Consider the following 27124-nt stretch of genomic DNA (forward strand, 5'->3'; position numbering starts at 1 on the left):
CTTGTAGCTCTGGGGGGCCTCCCAATTTTCTTGATCATCTTTGAAATGTTTTTTACACCTTGATTGGAATCACCTGTGGTAAATTCAGCTGATCAAACATAAAAGACACCCCCCTGGCAATATTTGGTCTTATCGCTCATAATGCATATCAGAGCCAAAACCAATCCATGAGGAGGTAAGAATTACCTGTAGAGTTCAGAGACAGGATTGTGTAGAGGCTCAGATCTGGAGAAGCTACAAAAACATTTCTGCTACCTGAAAGATCCCAAGAGCCCAGCGGCCCCCATAACTCTTACATGGAAGAAGAATAACCAGGACTCTTCCTAGAGCCGCCAACCCACCAAACTAAAAGGAGAGAAGGGCAACCTGACAGAGGGCAGAAAACCCCCAAATCCAGCTGAGCAAACCATGTGGCATCATCCCGAAGACAACTGGGGACTGGAATAACTGCCAAAGGGGCTTCAACTAAGTACTGAGTACAGGGTGCGAATACTTATGTCAATGTAGAATGAGAGTTTTTCATTTCTCCCGTTCTGTTGTCACTTTGTCATTATGGGGCCCTGAGAGCAGAATGAGGGGGACACAAGGACACAACATAAAATGTAAAAAAGTGAGAGGACTTTCCGAACCCACTGGAGGTAAAGTTGGATGTGATAGAGGACAATTGGATAGTTACTGCTTCCACCTTCAGGCCCACGTGAGACACATCTAATTGGCTTTAGCCATGGACATGCCTACAGTCACAGAACACCTTAACTGACACTAATGAGGCTCCAGCTTAATAAATGAAGCAAAGGGATAAGTGAATTTATCTTGGGCTCCTCGGCATCTCATGAAATGATTATGATTCTGCTGTCTACCGCTTCTTCTTTTGCTGATGGCTGCAAATGAGGCAAAGATGGAGGGGAGACCAAAGTAGCAAATCAGCAGACACCTCCAGACAATTACCGCCTCTCATAGGCAGCCACTGCCACACTGAATTGTCGGATCCTGTCCTTCTCGCTGCCGGCTTCCTGCATGACACAAGTCATTTCATTTCCTCTCCCCTAAAATGTCTCTGATTTCGGTAAATGTACATGATTGCTGCCATTTCAATTACCTACCTGAAGATCTTTGGTGAATTAGCATATTTGCAAATGTCAAGTCAGATGTGAAAAGTTAGCAAGGAAGAAAAAGTTGTAGTTTTTTTGCCCTTCTCGCTGGTGGTTACATGCTCGCCTTTCGTTCTAGGTCAGTTTTGTCACACACATTGTAAGTTTCAGAACAGATGGCACAGAGCTGGTGACACTGCTGTGCTGTGCAAAGCTCTAATTGGTGGAAAAATCCAATTAAACATACTAAATCCAGTGAGAATGGAGGCTCCAGACAGAAGTTAAGAAAAAAGTTTTTTAAAAACTCAAAAGATTTGCACTGCTTCATTGGCCATGGCCTCACCTAATATGGCGGGTCTGAGGATGCAGCCGGGTGCTTTAGTTCCCAAATGTTATTTGAACTGCATGTTGTGGCTCAAGTGGAGTCACAATGAAGGATGTGGCACTGACACAGCTCTATGTGACAACACAGTTGTCAGAGAGGCACAGACTCATGTAACTTTGCCGGCGCTACAAATATGTAATCCCTCCACCACCCTTGACTGCCAGCAAAATGGGCATTAATACCATCACCACCTCACGCTAAGAGAAAAATTGGCATTAATCCCTCTACAACCCTATACTACCAGGAAAATGGTCGTTAATACCTCTTCCATCCTAAAATACCAGAAAATGGGTGTTAACTACCCTGCAAAACCAAGAAAATAGGTATTAATTCCTCCTCCATGATGAGCCTCGTGTGGTGCAGAGTGTAAGCTCTCGCCTACGACCTGAAGGTTGCAAGTTCGATCCCCGCATGAATCAGGTAGCCGGCTCAAGGTTGACTCAGCCTTCCATCCTTCCGAGGTCGGTAAAATGAGAACCCAGCTTGGTGGGGGGTAATAAGTAATAATTACCTGAAAGCGCTGCGTAATAAGTTGGCGCTATACAAATACTATGATTTGATTTTTTGATCCTCCACCATAGACTATCAAACCAATGGGCATTGATACCTCTAGTATCGTAGACATCCAGGAAAATAGGCACTTTTTAGGCAGTCATTAATCCCCCATAACCCTAGACCACCAGGGAAGCAGCCATACTCCCCCACAACTCTAGACCACCAGGTAAGCAGTTTTTAACCCACTCCCCCCCACAGCCATAGACCACCAGGGGAGCAGGCTTTAATACTATTTTTAATCGGTTTTTCTCTGTAACATCAACTGATCTTCCCTGTTCTATTAGGGAAATAAAATAATGCAGGCTATCTATAAGCAGAGAACACTTAGCTAACTTACATGAATTCAAGTCTCAAGGTCCAGATGGATTTCATCCTAGGATACTAAAGGAAGCAGCAGAGGTAATTGCTGAACCACTTGCCATAATCTGTGAAAATTCCTGTAGAACAGGAGAAGTCCCAGAAGATTGGAAAAGGGCAAATGTTGTCCCTATCCTCACAAAAGGGAAGAAGGTGGACCCAGGAAACTACAGGCCTGTGAGTCTGACTTCTATACCGGGAAAGATCTTTGAACAAATTATTAAAGAGCATGTATGCAAGTACTTGGACGAGAATGGAGTAGTTAACCAGAGCCAGCATGGGTTTGTAACAAACAAGTCATGCCAGATGAATTTAATGTCCTTCTATAACAGAATCACCAACTGGGTTGATCAGAGAAATGCGGTGGATATAGTATATTGTTACTTTGGTAAAGCATTTGACAAAGTATCTCATACTATACTTATTGAAAAAATGATCAAATCTGGGATTGACAAGGCAACTGTTAGGTGGATTCACAACTGGCTGAGTGATCGTACTCAAAGAGTGGTCATAAATGGCTGCACATCCAAGTGGAAGAATGTATCAAGCGGGGAACCACAAGGCTCTGTCCTGGGCCCAGTGTTGGTCAACATTTTTATAAATGATCTGGAAGAGGGAATTGGTGCAAAGTTGATCAAATGTGCCAACGACACAAAGGTAGGAGGGATAGCTAACACTAGGGAAGAGAGAGAGAGGATTCAAAAAGATCTAGAAAAGCTTGAACAGTGGTCGGCAACTAACAGAATGGTATTTAACAAGGAGAAATGCAAAGTCCTACATCTGGGCCAGAAATATGGAAAAAGCACATACAGAATGGGAGGAATTGGGCTAAGCAGCAGCACATGTGAAAAATACTTGGGTATACTAATAGATCATAGACTGAACATGAGTCAACAATGTGATGCAGCAGCCAAAAAGGGAAACCCAATTCTGGGATGTATTAAGAGAAGCACAGAGTCTAGATCACGTGAGGTCATTATCCCCCTCTACTCTTCCTTAGTCAGACCTCATCTGGAATACTGGGTCCAGTTCTGGGATGTATTAAGAGAAGCACAGAGTCTAGATCACGTGAGGTCATTATCCCCCTCTACTCTTCCTTAGTCAGACCTCATCTGGAATACTGGGTCCAGTTCTGGGCACCCCAATTTATAAAAGACATAGACAAACTGGAGCAAGTTCAGAGAAGAGTTACCAAGAGGGTGAGCGGTCTGCAAATCATGTCCTATGAGGAACGGTTAAAGGATCTGGGAATGTTTAGCAGAAGAGAAGGCTGAGAGGAGACTTAATAGCTGTCTACAAATATCTGAAGGGCTGTCACAGTGCAAAGGGATCAGCCCTATTCTCATCTGTACAAGGAAAGACTAGAAGCAATGGGATGAAACTGAAAGGGAGGAGACACAGATTAGAGATTAGACAGTGAGGGGATCAATGGGTGGAACAGGTTGCCACGGGAGGTGGGGAGTTCTCCTTCAATGGAAGTCATCAGAGGCTGGACAAATATCTGTCTGGGATGATTTAGTGAATCCTGCACTGAGCAGGGGGTTGGACCCGATGACCCTGGAGGTCCCTTCCAACTCTACCATTCTGTGATTAACCCCCCCCAAACACACAGAACACTAGACCACCAGGGAAGCAGTCATTAACCCCCCACAATCCCAGACCACTAGGGAAGCAGTAATAAAGTATCTTAGCCTTCTAAAGCTGTTACCATTAATCTCTTAAAGGGGTTGTCTCACGCCAAAACGTTTTTTTTTTTATTCAATAGGCCCCCCGTTCGGCGCGAGACAAACCCAAAGGATGGGTTAAAAAAAAAAAAAGTTTATTACTTACCTGAATCCCCGCGCTGCGGTGACTTCTTTCTTTCTTTACCAAGATGGCCGCCGGGATCTTCACCCACGATGCACCATGGGTCTTCTCCCATGGTGCACCGTGGGCTCTGTGCGGTCCATTGCCGATTCCAGCCTCCTAATTGGCTGGAATAGGCACACGTGACGGGGCGGAGCTACGAGGACCAGCTCTCCGGCACAAGCGGCCCCATTCACCAGGGAGAAGACCGGACTGCGCAAGCGCGTCTAATCGGGCGATTAGACGCTGAAATTAGACGGCACCATGGCGACAGGGATGCTAGCAACGGAGCAGGTAAGTGAATAACTTCTGTATGGCTCATAATTAATGCACGATGTATATTACAAAGTGCATTAATATGGCCATACAGAAGTGTATAACCCCACTTGCTGCCGCGGGACAACTCCTTTAATCATGAGGCAGCTGTATTCTTGCACGGTATGGCGGTATAACTGCAGAGCACGTTTAGTGGGTCTCTCAGTCATCTATAGTAGGAACAGATATTGGAAAATGGGGGGAAGAGGCATCTCCTTGGGAAACGTGTCCTTCATTCCTTCTGTAGGTACAGGTTATCCTACCTAGAGGTCGGAGGTCAGGCCCGGACGATGACAGGACTGTATGCAGAGATATCAGATGCTGCAATTTGTGAACATCCCCTTAAATATATTTGTACCTTTTTTTAAGCAGAACCTCCGGTATACAGCCGTGATTCACAGCAATTAGAAGCAGCAATTCTCCTGAAGTCTATTTAGTCGTTTTGATGTTTAATATGCGCTGCGCAGCGGGAGCATCGGATGGCTGGAGCCATAAAAAGGCTTCATTTACCCTGACATTTCATGGCCATGACATTTCTGAGGAGTAGAAATAGATGTGAGGAAGTGCAACATATACCGTATACAGCCCCCCCCGCCCCCCGCTTACACAATGTATACTGTATACAGCCCCCCCCCCGCTTACACAATGTATACTGTATACAGCCCCCCCCGCTTACACAATGTATACTGTATACAGCCCCCCCCTTACACAATGTATACTGTATACAGCCCCCCCCTTACACAATGTATACTGTATACAGCCCCCCCCCCCCCCCCCCCCCACACACACACACGCTTACACAATGTACGATTCATTTGCCATGATGGGAGTATGACCCAAAAGCAAAAAGTTTAATCAAGTGTCACTCCATTGTTCTGCAGCCGGGCTGAGTCCATCGTGTTTCGGGCTGCCACTATTGGAGGTTCTTCAGATCCTTCCACCACACAGATTTATCGAAATTAAGGTGCCTACCCACTAGCAGGAGCGTAACTATAGAGGATACAGGGGATGCGGTTGCACCCGGGCCCAGGAGCCTTAGGGGGCCCATAAGGCCTCTCTTCTCCATATAGGGAGCCCAGTACTATGAGTAAAGCATTATAGTTGGGGGCCCTGTTACAAGTTTTGCATTGGGGCCCAGAAGCTTCAAGTTATGCCTCTGTGCAGTATGGTTTAGGTATGGGTACGGGTACAGATACAGATAGAGGAGGGGCCCCAGTTCACCTTTTGCATCAAGGCCCCTGAGCCTTTAGTTACGCCCCTGCCCACTAGCGATATGTGTTCTTGCGATGTGACAGCGAGTGAAAACGCATGATTATGCAGCCAATGATCTGTAATGGTTTCGTACTCATTTGCGATTTTTACACTGAAGCCTCACAGCACAAAGAAAATGTTATGATATCGCTCATTGTTTGCGCTGGGGCCAGCGGCAGCAGCACCAGCCCCATTGAACACATAGGGAGTGCATAAGACTTCTGTGACAGAGGATTACTTAATCTCCTCGGGAATCGGGTTGAATTATGAATTGCTGAGCGCTGCCTGTGATTCGCTGAGCACTGAGCCAATCAGACCAGCGCTTTCTGGGGGTGGGGATTTTTCAATCTCTGGCCTCCAGAAGACGACTGCCGAGGTTGGAGAGAAGAGTCGGCTCTTCTAGGTGAGTATATATATTTTTTTCATCTAGGGCTGATTTTCATGGAAGGGCTTATGTTTCGAGCCCTTCCCCAAAAATCATCGCTGCGGGGTTGCCTGCAACCCACTGCTTTCAATGCGGCCGCAGCAGTGCCAGTCCCAATGAGAGCAATGGGATAGCATTGCGTACTTCTGCCACAGCTGTGACAGCTATCATCCACGTAATAATAAAGGAATCCCCTGCCATAGCTGTGACAGCTGTGGCTGAAGTCTGCGCTGGCCCCAGGGCAAACAATGAGCGATATCGTAACATTTTCTTTGCGCTGCGTGGCTTGAGTGTGAAAATCGCAAATGCGGATTAAACCATTGAAAATCATTGGTTTCATAATCCTGCGTGTTCACTCGCTCTCGCATCGCTGGTTGGTGGGCGCCCCCTGATCTGTAGGGGGAAAAGCTTCCCCAGTCATGAAGTTAATTCCCCCTGGTCTGGGGTCTCTGGACTGCGTTCATCAGATTAGGCCAGGGTTGCTCTTCACTTGGCTCTGATGCGCTTATCTCGCCGCTGCCGTGAATATAAAGTAGAGACTTTCCAGCAGAATTTGCCTGCAGTTTAGCAGTTTGGTGTTGGAGCTTCGCGGACTGGAGACTTGTGTCTTCTGCCAGAGAACAAGCAAGAAGAGGGAAGCAAGCTGTCTGCAGACACAAAGGTGTTAGCAAGTCTGTCTGCAGCAGCTGCCCGAACATTTATCTTGTCAGAATGCCTTGCTGGGAGGTCAAGGCTTGAATATCTCCATCTGTCTGCGGAGCTGAACCCAGATTTATTCCTTCAAGGAGCCATTGGCACCTGAACTGCAGAACAAGTCGGTGCGGCTCACCTGCAATCATTTGCTCCTTCCCTGTGTCCCAACACCCCGAGGACGCCGCGAAGGAAGGGTTTTGTTCAGTTGAAGGAAGAAAGTGCGCTGGGAATTCCTGCAGTAACTGAATTACCATTTGATTCATTGTCGGAGTCCTTGGCTTGATGGCTTGAAGTGTCTTTTATGGCCGGGTGTTCATGTTGTACAGCAACTAAGAGGAGCAATCTGATCTCTCACACTACTACCGCATTTCCCTGAAAATAAGACAGTGTCTTATATTAATTTTTGTTCAAAAAGGTTTAACTTTTTTACATGTATAGCTGCCTGGACACTATTTAAATTGACTTTTTTAATTAACTGTTAGCAGGGCTTAATTTTGGAGTAGGGCTTATATTTCAAACATCCTCAAAAAGCCTGAAAAATCATTTTGCATCCTCAAAAATTCTGGAAAATCATGCTATGTCTTATTTTCAGGGAAGCAGGGTAGTTAGGGCTCCCCTCTGCCTGACTCTCTGCTCCAGATCCACACAGAGGAATGTGATGCAACCTGAATCCAGTGGGACTTCACGCTGTAGTTTACACGCCTTGGATTTAAAATCCGCCTCACTGAAAAAGATTGAGGGTTTGATGATCAGCTGGCAGACTCCAACATCGATCGCCACATAGTCCACGGAATCAGAGGGCGAGCCTTGGGTGTCTGCTCTGCTTATACTGCCACCATGGATGGGCTTGTGGATGAGGCTTGGTCATCTGTGGATATCCTGGAGTGTGGAGCCATTCAAAACGGTTGAACCCTTTTTTGGATCTCACTTTGCCTAAAGTTTGGTTCAGCGCGAACCGCTACAATAATAATTCTCCTTCTGTTTTATTTTCCATCCTCCTTCTCCTTTGTCTTCTCTTTTTCTTTGTCGTTCTTCCTTCTTCATCTTTCTTTCTTCTTTTCATTTTTATTTCCTTTAAAAAGAAGAAAAATGAAAAATAGAAAAAGAAAATAAAAACTCTTCTTTCCTCTTTCTTGCATCTTCTTCTCTTTCTTCGTCTTCTTTTTCCGTAAGCCTTAGTTTTCAGCAGCTCGGCAGTGTTCGCTGCCCCCTCGGCTCTCAGACCGTCTCGCACACCAGTTCTGCTTCAGTTTGAACTGATTTGGACCAAACAGAAAATTCTGCGAACAGCCAACCAAACTTTTCATGAGTTTGTCCATCACTCGGATCCTGATGGGGATTCCTGCATCAAGAATTTGTTTCTGTGACATGGATTTAAAGTCCGCACACGGGATATGTATACAGCATGGATTTAGTATAACATAGATGGGACACGGACCCCCGTGTGACGCGCCACTCCTTGTCGTAGAGTCACCATTTGGTTATCCGCACACAGATGAGCCCCATGGAATGGAATCTGTAATTGCAAATCTGCTGCATGATTCTGAAGCTCATACTCAGATCCCTGACACATGTGGCAAATCCATGGGAAATACCACGTACTATAGCTTTAATCCCAGTTTTTTAGTGTATAAAAGCCACAATTTTAAGCACACACGCCAGAAATGCATTTTTTTTACACATTTACACTGGGTGCATCCACTTTTCAAAAAAGTAGGTGGGGTCTATTTTAAGGGGTGTGGTCACACATGTCCCATCACATTTACTATTATGTAATCCAGAAACTGGTGTACATCATAGGAGAAACCCCCTGCAGCTCGGAGTTGGCGTATGCTTGGTGCACAGAAGTGCTGCTATATGGGACCGACGTATTAACAGACACAAGCAGCGCCGCTCTAAATAAGTATGCCTCAGTCTCTCTTTGTGAGAAGGGTTCGAAAATGAAAGGCCAGTCAGGATTACTGTGATCAACTCTGATCTGTGAGGGAAGTAGGCAGCGTGTGATCCAATCCCCCGCAGCAGCGCCACCACAGGAGAGATGAAGTACTGCACAGTTCCCATTGAAATCAATGGACTATCTGTGTATGGATGGATGAGTCAAATCCTCCAGAGAGGCTAATAGATGAGGATCCTGACAGAGGGCCCCCCAGCTGTTACTTTAGAGTTGTCTAATGGGGTGTATTAAATGGGTTGTCTAAACCGGACAACTCCTTTTACCATTACAATGAGATTTGGACTGTAAAAAGGGTATTTACAGGTTATGGAGTGTTCATGGCGGACACGCGAATACAGCCTGTATACTGTGGCTGCGAGAACAGAAACAACTGGCTGTTCTGCGCTGTTTCCATGACTCCTATAGAAGGTAATGGGAATCATGGAAATGGCATAAGGTAGCAAGTTACACTATTCCCATTTTTTGGGAGCTGTGCAAAAAACAAAACCATTTCGTAACTCCCCTAAACTTCTATGGACATAAAGGAGTATTCCCATCCACAGGATATGACAGTATGATAGGTGTGGACCCCCTGTGGGACCCACAGATACATCGAGTTGTGGCCTCAACTATCCCTAACCCTGTATGCAGTTGTCAGAGGAGGGCAAAGTCACAGAAACAGTTGAGCATGGAAGTGAATGGGAGTTATGGAAACAATGTAGCAGTGAGATATGGAGACTTGTCCTCCCAGCCACATGGCCAGCTCTGTACTCAGTGGTCTTCCTACTGTCGACATGTTTGTCTCAGATGGGAACCCCCTATAAGCAAACAGTGTAGAACAGTCAGTTTGGTTGTTCCCATCCTCCTGGCCATCAGCGGCCGTGGCGGTGAGGCAGAATGGAGTTGGGGGAGGGGAGCTGGTCTAGTGATAGCTCAGGTCCCAGAGGGGAGCCCCGTATCTCTTATACATTTATGGCCTATTTTGTGGGTATGCCATAAATATACACAAGATGGGAAGACCCCTTTAAGAATGAATCGTGTCATGCTGAGACTAGACGGGAACCTGCATATCAAGCCGGAGCCATAACCCAGAAGCAGATGATGGAGGATGTAGTCGTAGTAGTACAAAACTGCAGTCCCACGTTCAGAGCGGAAATCAAGAGTGTGAAGAGTGGATATCAGAACTCGGGATAACAATCACCACGGGGGGTGGGGGGGGGGGGGGTGGGGGGTGACTGCAGCCCTTTGGGGCAAATGTAAAAAACAATAGTTTAAAAGGCCTATCAGGGGCAGGAAGGCCCCAACATTAGAACTGCTGGGCTCTGCAATGTGGATGGTTGGCCCCAGTAGGGGGAGGCAGCTGATACTTTATATAAACTGTTGGGGTCTCGTAAATCCCTTGTCACAAGAGCGCAGGTCAGAGCAGCATGCGTCCCACCTGCCCAACTCATCTCCAGGGTAAGAGGAAGGGCGCCGAGTCCAAAGGATTTATCTACTTGTGTTTTCTATAAATAATGTTTCTGAATGTAACAATAGAAGAACTTTTTCATCCAGGTGTAAATTGTAGCACCAAGTGATGGCGCTCCGAGGGGGATCGCTACTGTTATCTGCCCGCAGGGGTAATAACTGCAGCGCTTCTGATACTTTGTGTCAAGAGAGCCTTTATGCGGCCGTCTGCTTGTTCTGCAGAGGATCTCGGAGACCCTTCAGTTCAGCATCTACATATTTGTGCACCTTCATTTATCCTGCAGAATGACACAGTAAAAAGCTACAACTGCAACAATGTAACAAGGGAAGAGCATGGGCATCTAATAAGGGAGGAGCATGTGCATCTAATAAGGGAGGAGCATGTGCATCTAATAAGGGAGGAGCATGTGCATCTAATAAGGGAGGAGCATGCACATCTAATGGGGGAAGAGCATGTGCATCTAATAAGGGAGGAGCATGTGCATCTAATAAGGGAGGAGCATGCGCATCTAATGGGGGAAGAGCATGTGCATCTAATAAGGGAGGAGCGTGTGCATCTAATAAGGGAGGAGCGTGTGCATCTAATAAGGGAGGAGCGTGTGCATCTAATAAGGGAGGAGCGTGTGCATCTAATAAGGGAGGAACATGTGCATCTAATGAGGGAAGAGCATGTGCATCTAATAAGGGAGGAGCATGTGCATCTAATAAAGGAAGAGCATGTGCATCTAAAAAGGGAGGAGCATGTGCATCTAATAAGGGAGGAGCATGTGCATCTAATAAGGAAAGGGCATGTGCATCTAATAAGGGAAGAGCATGTGCACCTAATAAGGGAGGAGCATGTGCATCTAATAAGGGAGGAGCATGTGCATCTAATGAGGGAAGAGCATGTGCATCTAATAAGGGAGGAGCATGTGCATCTAATAAGGGAGGAGCATGTGCATCTAATAAAGGAAGAGCATGTGCATCTAATAAGGGAGGAGCATGTGCATCTAATAAGGGAGGAGCATGTGCATCTAATAAGGGAGGAGCATGTGCATCTAATAAGGGAGGAACATGTGCATCTAATAAGGGAGGAGCATGTGCATCTAATAAGGGAAGAACATGTGCATCTAATAAGGGAGGAGCATGTGCATCTAATAAGGGAAGAGCATGTGCATCTAATAAGGGAAGAGCATGTGCATCTAATAAGGGAGGAGCATGTGCATCTAATAAGGGAGGAGCATGTGCATCTAATAAAGGAAGAGCATGTGCATCTAATAAGGGAAGAGCATGTGCATCTAATAAGGGAGGAGCATGTGCATCTAATAAGGGAGGAGCATGTGCATCTAATAAGGGAGGAGCATGTGCATCTAATGGGGGAAGAGCATGTGCATCTAATAAGGGAGGAGCATGTGCATCTAATAAGGGAGGAGCATGTGCATCTAATAAGGGAGGAGCATGTGCATCTAATAAGGGAGGAGCATGTGCATCTAATAAGGGAGGAGCATGTGCATCTAATAAGGGAAGAGATGTAGAGATGTTCGTCAGCATCACCAATTTCAAAACCCACTCAGGGGCCGGGCGTACAATATGCAATAGCCGCAGCTACAGGGGAATCGTCACCCCTGTGATGAATATGCAATACGAAGAAGAGGCTTTGGGACAATCAGTGATGCAGTTTCAATGTCCAAATTTTATTTCCCATCACAAAAATACAAGCAACGTTTCGGCCGTGTTGGCCTTTGTCAAGCTCAATCACAATAGTCAGTAGCCACATATAAATAGTCACACAAATAATCAATCAACTAATCAAAACCATCACCTAATTTACAAACCCTCCTAATTGCAGGTGTAATACATCACAATTTTCATACTAAATTTGCTAGTGCCCAACGTCCCAGTGTCTCCCTTCACTCCTCGAGGCTGTCATTCCTAGTGGCGTCCGATGGATGTTCTGCGCCTGCGTCAGCAGACTTCTGCCGCGCATGCGCGAAATGGCGCACACCATCACGATGAATGGTTCTCGCTTCATTCATTATGTCATGGATGACGTCTAGTTGGTCCTCATGCGCACGCGCTGGTATGTTTCAGTCCCGCGAGTACGGTATATCAGTAACTCACGCGAGACTTGCCATCGGATCATCCAGCATATCATTAGCCGCATCATCGGCCGCGGACGTCATACAGATCATAAATGCATCTATTATTAACACTCCATTCTGTATATAACATATGAATATGACTTTTATATTGATCCTGCTGGCATCAGCTCATACAGACATACTGTTATTACACATTATACGGCACTGTTAGAACCTTGGAGCTTACCAATGAGTGGGAATATGACAATCCATGATTATGCACATATAGAAGTAATTCCCATAGTGCCGTATAGATGCATGAAGCGCAATTTTGCATGATGTTCAAAATATTTATCAACATGTTAGTATAAATGCATTACGCATAGAACTACGAGAAAATATCAATTGATATATATGGAATCGACAAATGTGCTTCTTAAAGTGCATCAACATGATCAAAGAAATACAAGTAGATTGTAAGTTACTGTCACATTCCGTGGCGCGACTCGAAGTGTAAAACACAGGGAGGGGACACTGGAGCCATCTGACGATTCGCATCTGTAAAAATAGCGAAAAAAAGAGGGTATATTAAAATACACCAACATATAATAAAGCCAATACTGATTTTTTAGTACCTAATAAGAAGTCCCTGAAGTCTGGGTCAAAGATGGGGCATAGACACATATTCACGGTTCAGCCCTTTTGGGGACATAGTATCCAGCTCATAAAGCCAACGCAATTCGCGTTTTTTCAGGAGTAGAGTACGATCACCACCTCCAGGAAGGGGAGGAATATGGCCGATCACCCGAAATGTGAACTGGCTGATTGAATGGCCACGCTCAATGAAATGTCCAGAGACCGGTTGTTCCAAATTCTTGGTTCTGATCGTACTTTTGTGGTTCACCATTCGCGTCCTCACCCCAGGGGTGGTTTCACCCACATAACCAAGTCCACAAGGACAGGTGATGAGGTAGACGACGAATGATGAAGCACAAGAGTACCGATCTTTAATATGGTAAGTGTTACCACGGAGGGGATGATGGAAGCAATCACCCTTCAACAAATTACAAGCGCTGCGGAATAAGTTGGCGCGATACAAATAAAGACTATTATTAGAAATTACCACAAACGGAACATCCCAAACAAGGGAAATTCCCCTTTTTTAAGGGTGTCAAAGTACGCTGTGCTGAAGGCTTGTAGTTGGCATAAAAGGGATGTACTAGTTGATCTCCGATATTCCTCCCCCTCCTGTAGGCCATCATGGGTTTGTTCGAGAATTCAGGAACCGTGGGGCACCCTGATGCCAAGAGGGGCCAATGTTTGCTAAGTATGCCGGCTACCCTCCGAGACGTGTTATTAAAGGTAGACATGAATGGAACACGTTGGACGTCCCGCTTTAGTAGTTCTGATTGCGTAGGAGGTTTAACTCTCTCCCTAGTCTCCTGTAATGGGGATTCTGGAGAGCCTCTACGAAGAAATCTATCCGTCATGTTCCGTAATCTCACATCTACGGTGTCATCCTGTGCAATGCGCCGTACGCAGAGAAACTGGCTCCATGGCCGAGATTTGATGGTGGAGAGAGGATGATTACTATTAAAAAGGAGAAGGTTATTTGGATCAGCGACTTTGGTGTAGAGATCAGTACGCAATGTCGTGCCGTGTGTGATTACCAATGTATCCAGAAACTGAATCTCCGGATACGAATAGGATAGGGTACATTGAAGTGCAGAATAGATTGAATTCAAGAAAGCATGGAATTCTTGTAATTCAGCCAAGGTGCCATCCCATAATACAAAGATGTCGTCTATGTCTCGCCACCTAAGATTAGGGCTGTGGGCAGATACATAGACGTACATCTCTTCGAAGACACGCATGTAGATATTGGCCTAACTGGGTGCCATATTGGAGCCCATTGCTGTGCCCTGTCGCTGCCGATAGTACACCCCCGCGAACACAAAATAGTTATTTACGAGGATGCACTCGAGCAGCGACAGGGCAAAGCTGGCACAATCTGGGCGAAGTTCTAAGCCGGCAAGGAAACGCTCTAGCGCTGCAAGTCCTTTAGAGTGTATACTAGATGTAGACAATGCAGTGACATCTCATGTGACCAGTATGGCATCTTTTGGAAGGGTCATCTAACGCCTCTTGTTGTGTTTCAGATGCTCAGTACATCGTCTGTAAGATGAACAACTGCTCGGAGACGGTGAGAACGAAGCCCTTCGCAGGATACATCGACACCAACTCGCTCATCGTCCAAGATGAATACGTCTTCGTCCAAGTGAGTCGATGCGCGGCCTCCCAGACAGCGTCTCCTCGTTAAGGGGTTAATTACATGGGCGATTTTCCCGTCTGAGTTTTGTGGATCGCGAGACACAAAAAAAGTGCACGGAAAAAGAACTTCTTATTTTCAATGGGTCTATTACATTCTCCTCTGGCAGCGATGCCGTGGGGCGCAGAAACTGCAGCTTGTCCTGTTTTTCTGCAATGTCACAGACGGCTCACCTATAATCACCCAGATGGCAAAAACACACGGGCAAGCGGAGGGTAGTTGTGCATGAACATTTTTTTTTCGGACTTTTCAAACGCCACACTAGCGCGCAACTTCAAATAAACAGCGGGGAGAAACGATCTGCCCCGTCGCTCCTCACCTGTACTACTAACGGGCGAGAATACCGCTAATGACGATGAAACCATTGGAATGAATGCTTTTGTTCCGTTATGCAGCCGTGATTATGATGGGCTTATATCGGGACTGAAGCGCACCGTGTGAAGAGGCCCTAAGAGTGTGAGGCCGGTCCAATAGTGTAAATACGGCCTACTGCTGCTCTTGGCCTCTAAGGCCGTATACATACAGACAAGCGCGATATCAGTTCGAGAAACGAGACAATCACATTCCATGGTGGTGCGATGCGTGGGGAAAATGTAAAAATCGCATCCCACTCAGGTGTACTTGCGGGCGTGAGGGGTTTTAACTTGCGCACAGAAATAATGGGCACGTTTTCTGTGATATCGCCGAAAAACAGGACGCGCCGCAGTCCGTCTCGCAGATGTAATTAGATCCATTGAAGACTCGGGGTTCTATTTTCATGCGAGTTTTGTGTCACGCAATGCATAAACCGTGCGCTGGACATTCGCCTGTGTGAATACGGACTTAGTGAGGCTCGGTCTCCTCTCTATGTGCAGCAGATAACATTTCCTTTCCGGTGGGCTTGTGTGTCTATACATCGTTATACGTAGAGCTGCAGTATAGGACAAGGATGAAGAAGCAGACCGGACCTCCAATGGGACAGGTGGGGGGCTTTCAGGAGACCTCGGGGCACCTCCATATGTACTGGAATACAGTGTGGAAACATCTGCACCAAACTCCACATGTGGAACGCGATACCAAATGCTAATCCATACCAAAACCCCATGTGGAATATCCCTCTGCGTGTTACAGAGTATTCCAGTAGGCCTGAAAGCACCCATAGACTCCAGGAGACAATTCAGCTAAGTTGGCATCACTGATCATTCAAATGGAAAAGTCAAAGCATGCCAGCGCTGAAGACCATGCCCTGGTGTGCCCAGCTGTGCCCAGGTGTCTGAGCTCCAGTGTCGGCCTTGTATAGTCTGGGATGGCGGCAGAAGAGCTTTATAGAGCAAATCTGTGTTGTCAGGGACCTCAGGATAAATGACTTCATGGCGGCCCGTATTAAGCGCTGGACAATTAGACTTTATCGAGCATTACGTCTTAATAGAACTCAGAATGGGAAAAAGTTTCATTACAATAATTAGCTGAAGTGCTTGGAGTATTTTAATTAATCAAACAAGGCTGAGTGAGAAGAGCAGAAGAAAGATAGTGACTGCGAGAGGACAAGCCTTACTGCGCCGCATGTTACAAAGAAAGAAAGGGGAAGAGAGAGAAGGAGAGAGGAAGGAAGGAAAAGAAAGGAAGGAAGGAAGGAAGGAAGGAAGGAAGGAAGGAAGGAAGGAAGGAAAAGGGTGGGGGGAGGAAGAAAAAGGAAGGAAAAGGAAGGAAGGAAGGAAGGAAGGAAGGAAGGGAGGGAGGGAGGGAGGGAGGAAGGAAGGAAGGAAGGAAGGGAGGGAGGGAGGGAGGAAGGAAGGAAGGAAGGAAGGAAGGAAGGAAGGAAGGAAGGAAGGAAGGAAGGAAGGAAGGAAGGAAAAGGGTGGGAGGAAGGAAGAAAAATGAAGCAAGGAAGGAAGGAAAAGGAAGCAAGGAAGGAAGGAAAAAGAAGCAAGGAAGGAAGGAAAAAGAAGGAAGGAAGGAAAATGGTGTGGGTAAGGAAGAAAAAGGAAGCAAGGAAGGAAGGAATGAAGGAAAAGGGTGGGAGGAAGGAAGGAGAAGGGTGGGAGGAAGGAGAGCAGGAAAAGGAAACAGAAGGAAGGAGAAGGGGAAGATAGGAAAAGAAGGGAAGAGGAAACTAAAAGGGGGAAAGAGGAAGGAAGGAGGGAAAGAAGGGAAGAAAGGATATGAGATGTATGCAATGTAGATGCTAATGTATGTGTCCCAATATGAGACTCATGACTTTGGCTTGGCTTCTGCTTGGTTCCTAATAGTTACGCAGTGCCTATTCAATGTTTCAGATTTTCCGTATTGATGAGCGGGCTACGGTTATGGAGCAGTGATTACTTTGTACTACTTTACACTAGTTATTTTCCATTTTGCTAGCCATTTGTGTCTTAATCCTGCAGATTCCATTCATTGCCAGCTTGGTCACTATGGGCCTCTTGCAGCGTTCTGGCGTCTCTCTTCCCAAGACTGAAAGCTTTATGTCTTTCCCCAGTAGCCGCAATGGTTCACCCTCCTCTGTCTTGGCTCTCTGCAGACACATGATTGGCACTTGGCCTATCCAGCTGAATGCCGCCTGATCATGCTCATGACCTGGATCCCGCTTGGGTTAATAACTCATTGAAGGGTTCTCCGGCTTGTTCCATGATTCGGTTTCTCGTATCGCCTACACCAAGTAATTAGGTTTTCTTGAAGTAAATGAGCAATGTGCTTATCTCTTCTCTACTAATTGTATCCCCTGAGCTTCATTGTTTGCTTCATGCTGGAAAGTGTTTTGGAAGGAGCTTTTGGCTGAAGAATGGTTGGAACCCTCAGAAAGCATTAATTCAGGAGCCTGCATGATGCTTCTTTCCTGAAGTATCGGTGCGCAGATATAATGAGCTCTAAATAATGTATATACTCTCAGATTTGGTCACTTTATCCATTAGTGAAAATGTCTCTTTAAAAAATAATAGTTACATTTTACATTAAAAATGCTGATGGATTCTACTTGCACTACCACACCTGGCCATACGGTGTGCTGTTCTAGGGAATTATGCCCACAAACTTGGTGGAGCACAAAGCACTCCTGTGGATTACTCACCACCACCATGTGGTAGCCATAGGTAGGGCGACCATTTCAGCTCATTCTCTTTTCTTCAATAACTATTTCATTATTGAAATTATTTTGTAATCATTAACAAAACAAACTTGAGAGATAACAACCCGAGTCCAAGACAAGAGGGGTAGGCATGTCACACTACGGGAACAGAGGGTGCTGAAGGGACTCCGTGCGTCGGAAATCATTGCATGAGTGTACAAAAAGATAATGAGTACAGATTAATGATCGGAGTAAAGTGACCATAGAAAGGAAAAGACAAAGCAGGGGAGGAACAGATGAAACCCCCGACCATATGGTCTGCCACGGCAAGGAAGGGCCATGTAGGTAATGGGCACATTATGGGGGGTTAGCCATATATTCCATCCAAGATGCCCGGGAAGGCAATGAGGAGGTTCTAGTAACGGACATAGAAGAATATAGATCCTACAAATGATACGTAAGATTAATGGAATTCAGAACTTCCTTCAAGGAAGATGCATCTGGAGGTTTCCATTTCTTTTGGCAATTGCCAGGCGAGATGCAAGAAAGATGGACGATAATAACGGAAAATAGGAGTTTATCTGTAGACGTGAAGCTAAGAGCTGGTGCCGGGTCCGGGGCCACAAAGTGATGTGATACAGTGTAACCAAAGTAAAAAAAATCACATTCCAAGAAGAAGGAAAGACCTGGCAGGACCACCACAGATGGAAGTAGGGACCCTCGAGGCCACACCCTCCCCCACATGTTTCAGGGATAGAATTGTCCATTTTGGTGAGTCTAGCGGGGTTAGATACCAACATGAATTTTTTTTCTGAGGACTCCAAATGCCTAAATCCAAGTGAGACCCTTTCAGTCCAAGACAGAGCGCCGTCCTCCTACCTCCGGCTGTCTTGTTCCCATTGTTGCATATGAAGAGATTTGTTTTGAGAAGCCAGGGGAAAAAATGGTCATAAAAGATGGAGATGCCCTTGGATGCCCGAGTAGGCAAAGAAAAAAAATACAAGTGTACTTGGGGAAGTAGGTGAATGAACATCCGGGGATCGAAGAGCGTGCTGCCATCCTACAAAGGCAAAAACCACATATAAAGCAGAACCGTAACCAGAGATTCCCAAGGGCCAACGTCTGTGAGGATGGAGGATAAAAATGTAAAGGAAGGGCCCAGACTGGAAACCTAATGCTGCCAGACACGGCCGAGGTTAGCGCTCGGTAAGGGGAAGATAAAGGGGGGATTTATATATGAAGACGGGGGGGCTCAATCGATATCCACGTATATTACCATATTATCCATATATATACAAAGATGTCCAAGAATGCATTATTTAGTCCACAATCGCTGGATGAAAAACCGTGGACTGTCCGGGGCTTCATGCCGCCGATCTCATAGGACTTAGCTAAAGTGGAGACCGTAATTCCAGCATGATTGCCGCCCAAAATGAAATAGCCAAGAATACTCTGGAGTTCAGTGAAGAAGGAGTTTGGGAGAGAAATCGCTAAAGATGTAGAGAATGTGAGGCAAAACCATCCTTGATACGGCTGCTGTCCTACCAGGAATAAAGGGTTAACGGAAGTGGAATGTAGGGGAGCACGGCCAATCATTGCTGGCGAATGTATAGGAGGGCTTGTTACACGGACGCCTGGATAAGGACGTTCCATACAGACGGAGGGATTCATCATGTGTTGCCTAGTTTTACGTCAATCCCAACACCCGGCGACTGATTCTGTGCGAAGTGTTTCCACATTACAGATTGGGCCTGCTTTTAGCAGATGGGATCTGTTAACCCCTTAATGCTACAGGACATATTGTAAGGCCCCCAGGGGTAGATCAAGCCTTGCCTATGTCAGATCACTAATGCTATGGCATTACATCACACTGCAGGAGCGATTAAACCATCGCAAGTTCATGTCTTCTATCGGGACCAAAAAAAAAGGTTTAAATTAGTGTGAATCATAATAAAAGTGAAAACACAACATTTTGCCAGATCTATCATAAAAAATCTAGATACAAAAATAAAAACAAAACATATTTGGTATCGCTGCATCCATCAAAGTAACGCATTATTTACCCCGGTGACCGTCCTCAGAAAAAGACTGAATTGTGCTTTTTTGGTCATCTTGTGCCTGCCCTATGGTGAGTGTGCCTACCTTACGGTGATCGCGCCTGCCCTATGGTGAGTGTGCCTACCTTACGGTGATCGCGCCTGCCCTATGGTGAGTGTGCCTACCTTACGGTGACTGCGCCTGCCCTATGGTGAGTGTGCCTACCTTACGGCGACTGCGCCTGCCCTATGGTGAGTGTGCCTACCTTACGGTGATGGCGCCTGCCCTATGGTGAGTGTGCCTACCTTACGGCGACTGCGCCTGCCCTATGGTGAGTGTGCCTACCTTACGGTGATCGCGCCTGCCCTATGGTGAGTGTGCCTACCTTACGGTGATCGCGCCTGCCCTATGGTGAGTGTGCCTACCTTACGGTGACTGCGCCTGCCCTATGGTGAGTGTGCCTACCTTACGGTGATGGCGCCTGCCCTATGGTGAGTGTGCCTACCTTACGGTGATGGCGCCTGCCCTATGGCGATTGTGCCTACCTTACGGTGATCGCGCCTGCCCTATGGTGAGTGTGCCTACCTTACGGTGATCGCGCCTGCCCTATGGTGAGTGTGCCTACCTTACGGTGATCGCGCCTGCCCTATGGTGAGTGTGCCTACCTTACGGTGATCGCGCCTGCCCTATGGTGAGTGTGCCTACCTTACGGTGATCGCGCCTACCTTACGGCGACTGTGCCTGCCCTATGGCGAGTGTGCCTACCTTACAGTGCTGGCGCCTGCTCTGCAGCCTTTCAGGTATTGCATTTTTTGCCTTTTCAGTGAAGGTGTTATTTTTTGCAGCTGGAGGTTCCATAAGAGGAGCGACAGTAGGGGGCGCTAGAGGGCAGCACTGCCGAGTGCCCTCAGAAGCTGTACATTAGGGAAACGCACCCAGATGACTGAACCCCTGCAGATGGTGCCGCACATACCGCAGGGGCGCAGATGTAGTGCTGATGTCCACGTCCGTGTTTTCACTACGCATCACGCCTGCGTTCCACGGACGCGTAATATGCGGTGAATGCAGTCTATGGACATCCCTTGTTATGTGCATCCATACACGAGAGGAGTGAAGCGCAGCGTACCATACAGTCCTTATGATATGCTGTCTAGATGTATGGGCAGCATGTCCGTACCGCATCCCCATTCCCAACAGAGCAGGGTATTAAAAAAAAAAAATCACACTGCGCCTGTCCGTGATTGGTGGGCGTGCACAGTGCCGTATGCAGTCATACGCGGTCTCTGCCGGCAGAGCGTATGGCTGCAGAATGTGAAAAACGCTGCGTGGAGACCAGTAGCGTTGTACACATACGGCCGGGGGAAGAGCCCATATGGGCTGGGTTCACATGGGCGGATTTGCTGCGGAAATTCTGTGCGAAAATTCGTCGGGGCAAGTCTGCCTGCGGCCGCTAATCCCGGGATTATCCAGCCATGTGCACCAGATTTCTCAGAAATTTCGTCCACACGGGACGGCAAATCCGCTGCGGCTAAGTCGGCAGAAGCTGTGGCTGCGGTGCGGATTTGCCGACCGCAGCATGTCCATTTTTTTTCCCGCTGCGGCCATGCTCTCCTCTATGGGAGCGCCGCTGCAGCGGAAGAGCGAGCGGCCGGGCCGCTTCAAAGCTGCCGTGGGTTTTGCAGCGCCGGTTCTCCCGGCGGAAATATTGCGGTTTTTCGCTGCAGCCAAGCCCCAGATTTCCGCCGAGAATCCGCCCTGTGAGAACCCAGCCTAATGGGAACAGAGAATCCAAATGTCTCCAAGGGAGCCTCTGAATAACCCCAGCGAATCCGATCCAAAGTTAGTAGGAGTTTCTAATGTTAAAATTGCATTGCATGAAAATCGCAAGTTCGTGTCATGTGATGCGATGAACAAGGAGGCTCCACAGGGAAACATGGGCTACATTAAAAAAAAATTTGCAAATGGCGGCAGTTTAGAGCACGCCATGATTTAGTATTCTCACAATGTCACAGTCTACAAACCATCGCTCATGTGGAAGAACCCATAGGAAAGCATGAGCCTCACATACATGCGGATTGTAGCCCGTGTGAAGGAAGCCTTAAAGAAGCCTTAAGAGTACGAAAGGATAATGGGTTTGCCAGCGGAGGACCCTTCTTGTGTAATCTGAGGCGGGCACCTACGTGAAGAGCGGAGGTCACGGATGGGACTTCAGATCAGGGAGCGCCAGCGCGGCATTATATGGGGCTGGTGAAGATCCTTTCCGCCTTCTTGTAGTCTGAGTGAAGACGTTCGCGGAGCCGCCTCTAGGACGGAGCGAGCGGTAGGGGCTCTGTGTCAATGCTATATTCCAGTGTAGATCCGGATGGAAGTAAGGTTTGGAGGAGTTGGAGTAGGTATTGAGGACGGTCAGCAGGGGTGCAGATTCTGGAACCACACAGAACTTTACGTTGTTTCCTGACCTTTCTTCAAGGTCGGTAACTTTTTTGTGTAGACAGGAGATCTCTTCTTTCAACTCATTGTGGTCAGTGGAGAACTCACTGATTGTTCAGCGTGGGCCGCAGTGTGGCAAGGGGGGCAGGGTTGGGTAAAGTTCATTAGAAATAGTTTGCATGTCTTGAGAAATGTCCCTTTGCAGAGACAGAAGCGGCTCCTTCAGTGTCAGTGCTCATCCCGGCTTGGATACGGGTGTAAATTACCGGCGAGCTTCTCCATGTTTAGGTAGAATGAGGTCCTTTTTTGGAAGAAGGGCCTTTAGAGTTGGCCTGCAGGGACCCCAGAATACTGACCCCTCTGGAAGCCAAACCTTGTACATGTCACGTTGTCTCACGCGGCGGTTGGCGAGGGAGACACTATTTCCTGTTTTAATACTTGAAGCAGTTGGGCTGTTTTTACACGGAACCCTTATAGTTCGGATTCCTGCGATCCGGCGACAATCTGAACTATTATCGTTTTGTGTAAACGCTGTGCCGACTGAACGGCGAGTGAGACGTATATCTGCATGTAGCTATCATTGCGTGTGAACAGGTGGTATCACTTATGAGCGACCGCCTGCTTGCTGGGGATGGCGGCGGGTGGAACGATCCCCGGAACACTCCACCTTCATTCATCAGCGATGCTCGCTCCTGTGTAAACACACTGCATGATTATCTCTGGGACGACCTGTTGGGTGTTGCCCGATAGATAGTCCCATGAAAAAGCACCAATCGTCCCCAGAGCCTTCTCTTGCTCCACCGCTCGTCCCCACAGCCTTCTCTTGCGCTACCCCTTGCCCCCAGAGCCTTCTCTTGCTCCACCCCTTGCCCCCAGAGCCTTCTCTTGCTCCACCCCTTGCCCCCAGAGCCTTCTCTTGCTCCACCCCTTGCCCCCAGAGCCTTCTCTTGCTCCACCCCTTGCCCCCAGAGCCTTCTCTTGCTCCACCCCTTGCGCCCAGAGCCTTTTTTTGCTCCACCCCTTGCCCTTAGGTCCTTCTCCTGCTTCACTAGTGACGTCTCCATATAATCCCGCAGACTTCAGAATGCAGTTTACAGCGCAGGAACACTTAGTACATAGTCAGCAATACTTGACATGAAAGTCAGTGGCCACAGAATGGCAGTAATGATCACCCCGCTGTCATAGACTTCAGCAGGTGGGTGTCAGTTATGGGTGTACCACTATACAGTGATCTGTACTCCAGACGGCCGCATAGGAATCCTCAGTAAATCTCAGTGTTATCTCCAGCGGTTCCGTAGACTTCTGCACTGTTATATAACTGCACACACTTCTTGTTACCGGCAGGGTAATTACTCACTACGGCTCCCTCTTGTGGTGGGACTTTATGGGGAAGACATTTAGGCTCACTCCCATGCGCTTCACATACGGTCCGGCGGTCTCTCCGTCTCCTCCATCTTCAGCTGCACAAGGGCTGATGGTGCCCTCATGCCCTCTGTGGTGGCAAACCCTCAGGTGTTAGATGGGCGCTCCTCGGGAGCCTGAAGGCAGACTCCACTCTCCTCCTGGACCCCAATCACTGATACTTATAGACTCATGCACTCCACGTCACATGACACTAAGATAGATACATGCAGCATGCAGCGGAGCTCACAGCAATGATTAGCATGTAGTTAACCCTTCAGATGCTGCAGCTGTGCAACACACATACAGAAAATTAGACATGACAGCTTAGCACAGAGCATCCACATAGGACAAACATGTCTGACGATATGGAGGGTCCAGGATGGGGTTCTGGGACACTACAGATGCTTTTTGAACAACCTTCAGCAAGTTCCTGAGATTCTCTGGTAGCCGACAAGAACAGATCCCTAAACTGCGCGGCCGCTTCCATCGAGAGACACGGCAGCCCTTCCCACAGGGAGTTCAAGTATGGAGATAATCCTGTAATCCGACAATTTAGAGATTGTGGAAATACATTGCTTTCTCATCTGCTGGCTCTATATCGCTCGCCCCTCACCGGCCGCTAATGTACAGTTATTACAGGTAATCCCCAAACCTGCCGAAGTAGCAGAGCCGGTGACCTGGTTTAATGGGGCTGAGATCTGCAGGAAGACGCAAAGTCTGAGTTTGTCTAAAAGGCACCTACTGTACTGATGGTTATATATTCAGCTGCTCTACAGATGTAGCAGAGCTGAATTTGTTATTAAACTGGCGTACAGGGCTAATGGTAATGTAGTAGAATCTGGGCCTAGTTCTCCTGTCTGGGTGACTGTATGGCCACCATCATCGGCTTCTATAGGAGTTGTCACCCAACTTTCTCAAAACCTCCGATTGGCAAAGCACATGTTACCTGCTGCTCCATGACTCCACAGGTAGAGTGGTTTGCTTTTCAGGGCTGCAGAAAAGCTGGGTGCTGAATACAGTAAAGGCTGTAATGCTGCGTGTCGAATGTCATCCGTAATAACCAGTCTCTGCTTGCTCTGTATTGCAGCTCACTTCCGGGGGACGTCCACACTATTACGTTTCCTACAGACGGGAGCCATTTGCACAGATGAAGCTGCCAAAGTATGCTCTACCCAAGGTACAGTGTCCTCCAATCACTGCAGACTTTAAAGAATTGTCCATTTTGTACAAACCTTTTCCATTTTAGAGATTTTCCTCCTGACTAGTTCCTCGGGGGCGGTCCCAATCCTTTCTCCACCCACGAGCAGCTGTGATTGTTGAAGGTCCTACTCAGATTCAATGTCCAATGTTGCGGTGCCATTCCCCTATCCTCCTGCCCACAGGTGGTGGCGCCATGATGTCAGAGAGTGAGGAGATGATTTGTACTGTGTATATCATACTTCACCAGGGAAGAGCAGCCTGAAGAGTGTCTTGTGTGAGTGTAATAATGTAATAACCTCGTCTCCTCCGCCTGGCACCTGACAAGTGTGACCCACCTCCTTCACCCGCGGCAGAACTTGCATCGTTTATCACTGGATGCTCACAATCACCTATCTGCCTCCTTCTTCAGGGTCGGAGATCCATGATTAACCCTTGCAGGAATCTGCATGGCTGCTCCCAGGGTGCATCTTGCATCACGTGGGCGCTGGTGCCCCACAGTGTATTACACACAGATGCTGGGTGACAACTGATATTGGCTGCCATGACAGCTTCCACCTAACTTTCCCTAGTCCCTGTCTCATGGCTTCTCCTCTGTGTCATTCTTTTCTGCAGCTCTGGCATTCTGTTCCTAAACCAGGAAGCTCAGAATGAACAGGCAATTTTTGCGCATGCAAATACGTCAGTGCGGAGCCGGCCGAGGCTGTATTCACCTGGGCGAGCGTGATATCGGTCTGACAACCGTAACGAGTACAGATGCAGATAAGCCCGCGATAGCCTGACGTAAAGGCGCTATGAAGGCGGCGCTCTCACCGGCCGTCACAAGCATATCCACCCATTCTACGGTACTTTTCTACGCTGCCGAACCCTTTACATCGGCGCGGGGCGCACCCTTGATTGGACAGGCTGAGCAGCCTAATTATGCCTGTGGTGCCTTGGCTGCACAAATGTGCACCAAAATAGAGCTACCGTTTGCATGAGCAACTTTGCGTGTGCGGAAATGTGCGCAAAATCGCCTGTCTGCAGAAGCCCTAAACCTGCGACTGGGATGGGTTTTGTACGTGCGATTTTCATGTTTCGGAAAAGTTGCATATTGTTTCAATAGGAAAGCTACAAACCTGCATCGCGTCTGAGCGCGGGGCGTTTATTTTTATTGCTCCTATAGGAAATAATGGGCAAGTTTTATGCGAATTCACAAAAATCCGTCCCGCAGCATCACTAAGAGAGAAAAATGGTAAATAAACCCATTTAAAATCGGTTGCATTTTTGCGCGCGTTTTGTGTGTCCCGCAATGCGCAATACTCACACGAGAAAAATGCCGGTGAGAATAAGCCATGGCTGTATTTACAGAGGCGGATTTCCTGCACAATTTCTGTGAGACGCATCTCATTCGCACGTGAAAAGAAGCACTTGTTGTCAATGGGTTAATTTCCATGAGCGATTTCTTCTCAACTTATTCATACGGCCGTTGGCATTTTTTCATTCGCCCTCCCCCCCCCCCCCCCCCCCGGCACAGGAAACCCGTGTAACAGGCGCACAAAGCTAACGTTTGCGCGACTCTTTAGACGGCCCGGCGCATATACGCCGAGGCCACAATGCCGTCGGGCGGCTGAAATGCACTATCTTGGCTGGCTGCCTCGTGGAACGCTATCACTCTCGCCCAGAGTTCGCTCTGCTGCCAGAAACAGTTGATAGCCGCCAGCTATGGAGCTCACTCTGCTCTCCACCCCCTGCTCCATACAGGACCCTCCTTCACCACCCCATACGCCATACAGGTCCCTCCCACTCCATATAGGACCCACATGTTCCATACAGCCTTCCCCCCTCCATACAGAACCCCTCCTGCTCCATACAGGACCCGCCTATTCCATATAGGACCCCCATGTTCCATGCAGCCCCTCCTCCATACAGAACCTCTCCTGCTCCATACAGGACCCCCCCACTCCATATAGGACCCCCATGTTCCATACAGCCCACCCCCCCTCACCCCTTCATACAGGACATCCCTGCTCCATACAGAACCCGTCCTGCTCCATACAGGACCCGCCTACTCCATATAGGACCACCATGCTCCAAACAGGACTGCAGAAGGTTGCTATGCGTTCAGCGGTCCTGAATTGGTTAACTAGTCATGATAGATTGCAGAAGGCCGGCGGCTAAGATTTCCTTTCTGTTGTTAGCAAGTAAGAGAAGTAACAGACGAGGCGTCTTCATCTCTCACTTCTTTCTTCTGAGAAGGCCGGTGTGATACTTGGGAATTTATAGACGCCGACACAATTATTTGCTCATTTCGGCTCCTCGTAGCCTCGGA

The 27124-nt window shown here is 47.6% G+C and overlaps 1 protein-coding gene across 1 annotated transcript in view; it reads left to right on the plus strand.

Moving 5' to 3' along the window:
* SORCS1 (sortilin related VPS10 domain containing receptor 1) overlaps nt 1-27124 on the plus strand; it is a 619679-nt gene that overhangs the window by 426782 nt on the left and 165773 nt on the right. Inside the window, exons 7-8 of the mRNA XM_066601489.1 lie at nt 14536-14654; nt 24704-24793. Coding sequence (XP_066457586.1) covers nt 14536-14654; nt 24704-24793 — 209 coding nt within the window. The remainder of the gene's footprint in view (nt 1-14535; nt 14655-24703; nt 24794-27124) is intronic.

The sequence above is a fragment of the Eleutherodactylus coqui genome, chromosome 4, assembly GCF_035609145.1.
Source record: "Eleutherodactylus coqui strain aEleCoq1 chromosome 4, aEleCoq1.hap1, whole genome shotgun sequence".
In the NCBI taxonomy this organism is placed as follows: Eukaryota; Metazoa; Chordata; class Amphibia; order Anura; family Eleutherodactylidae; genus Eleutherodactylus; species Eleutherodactylus coqui.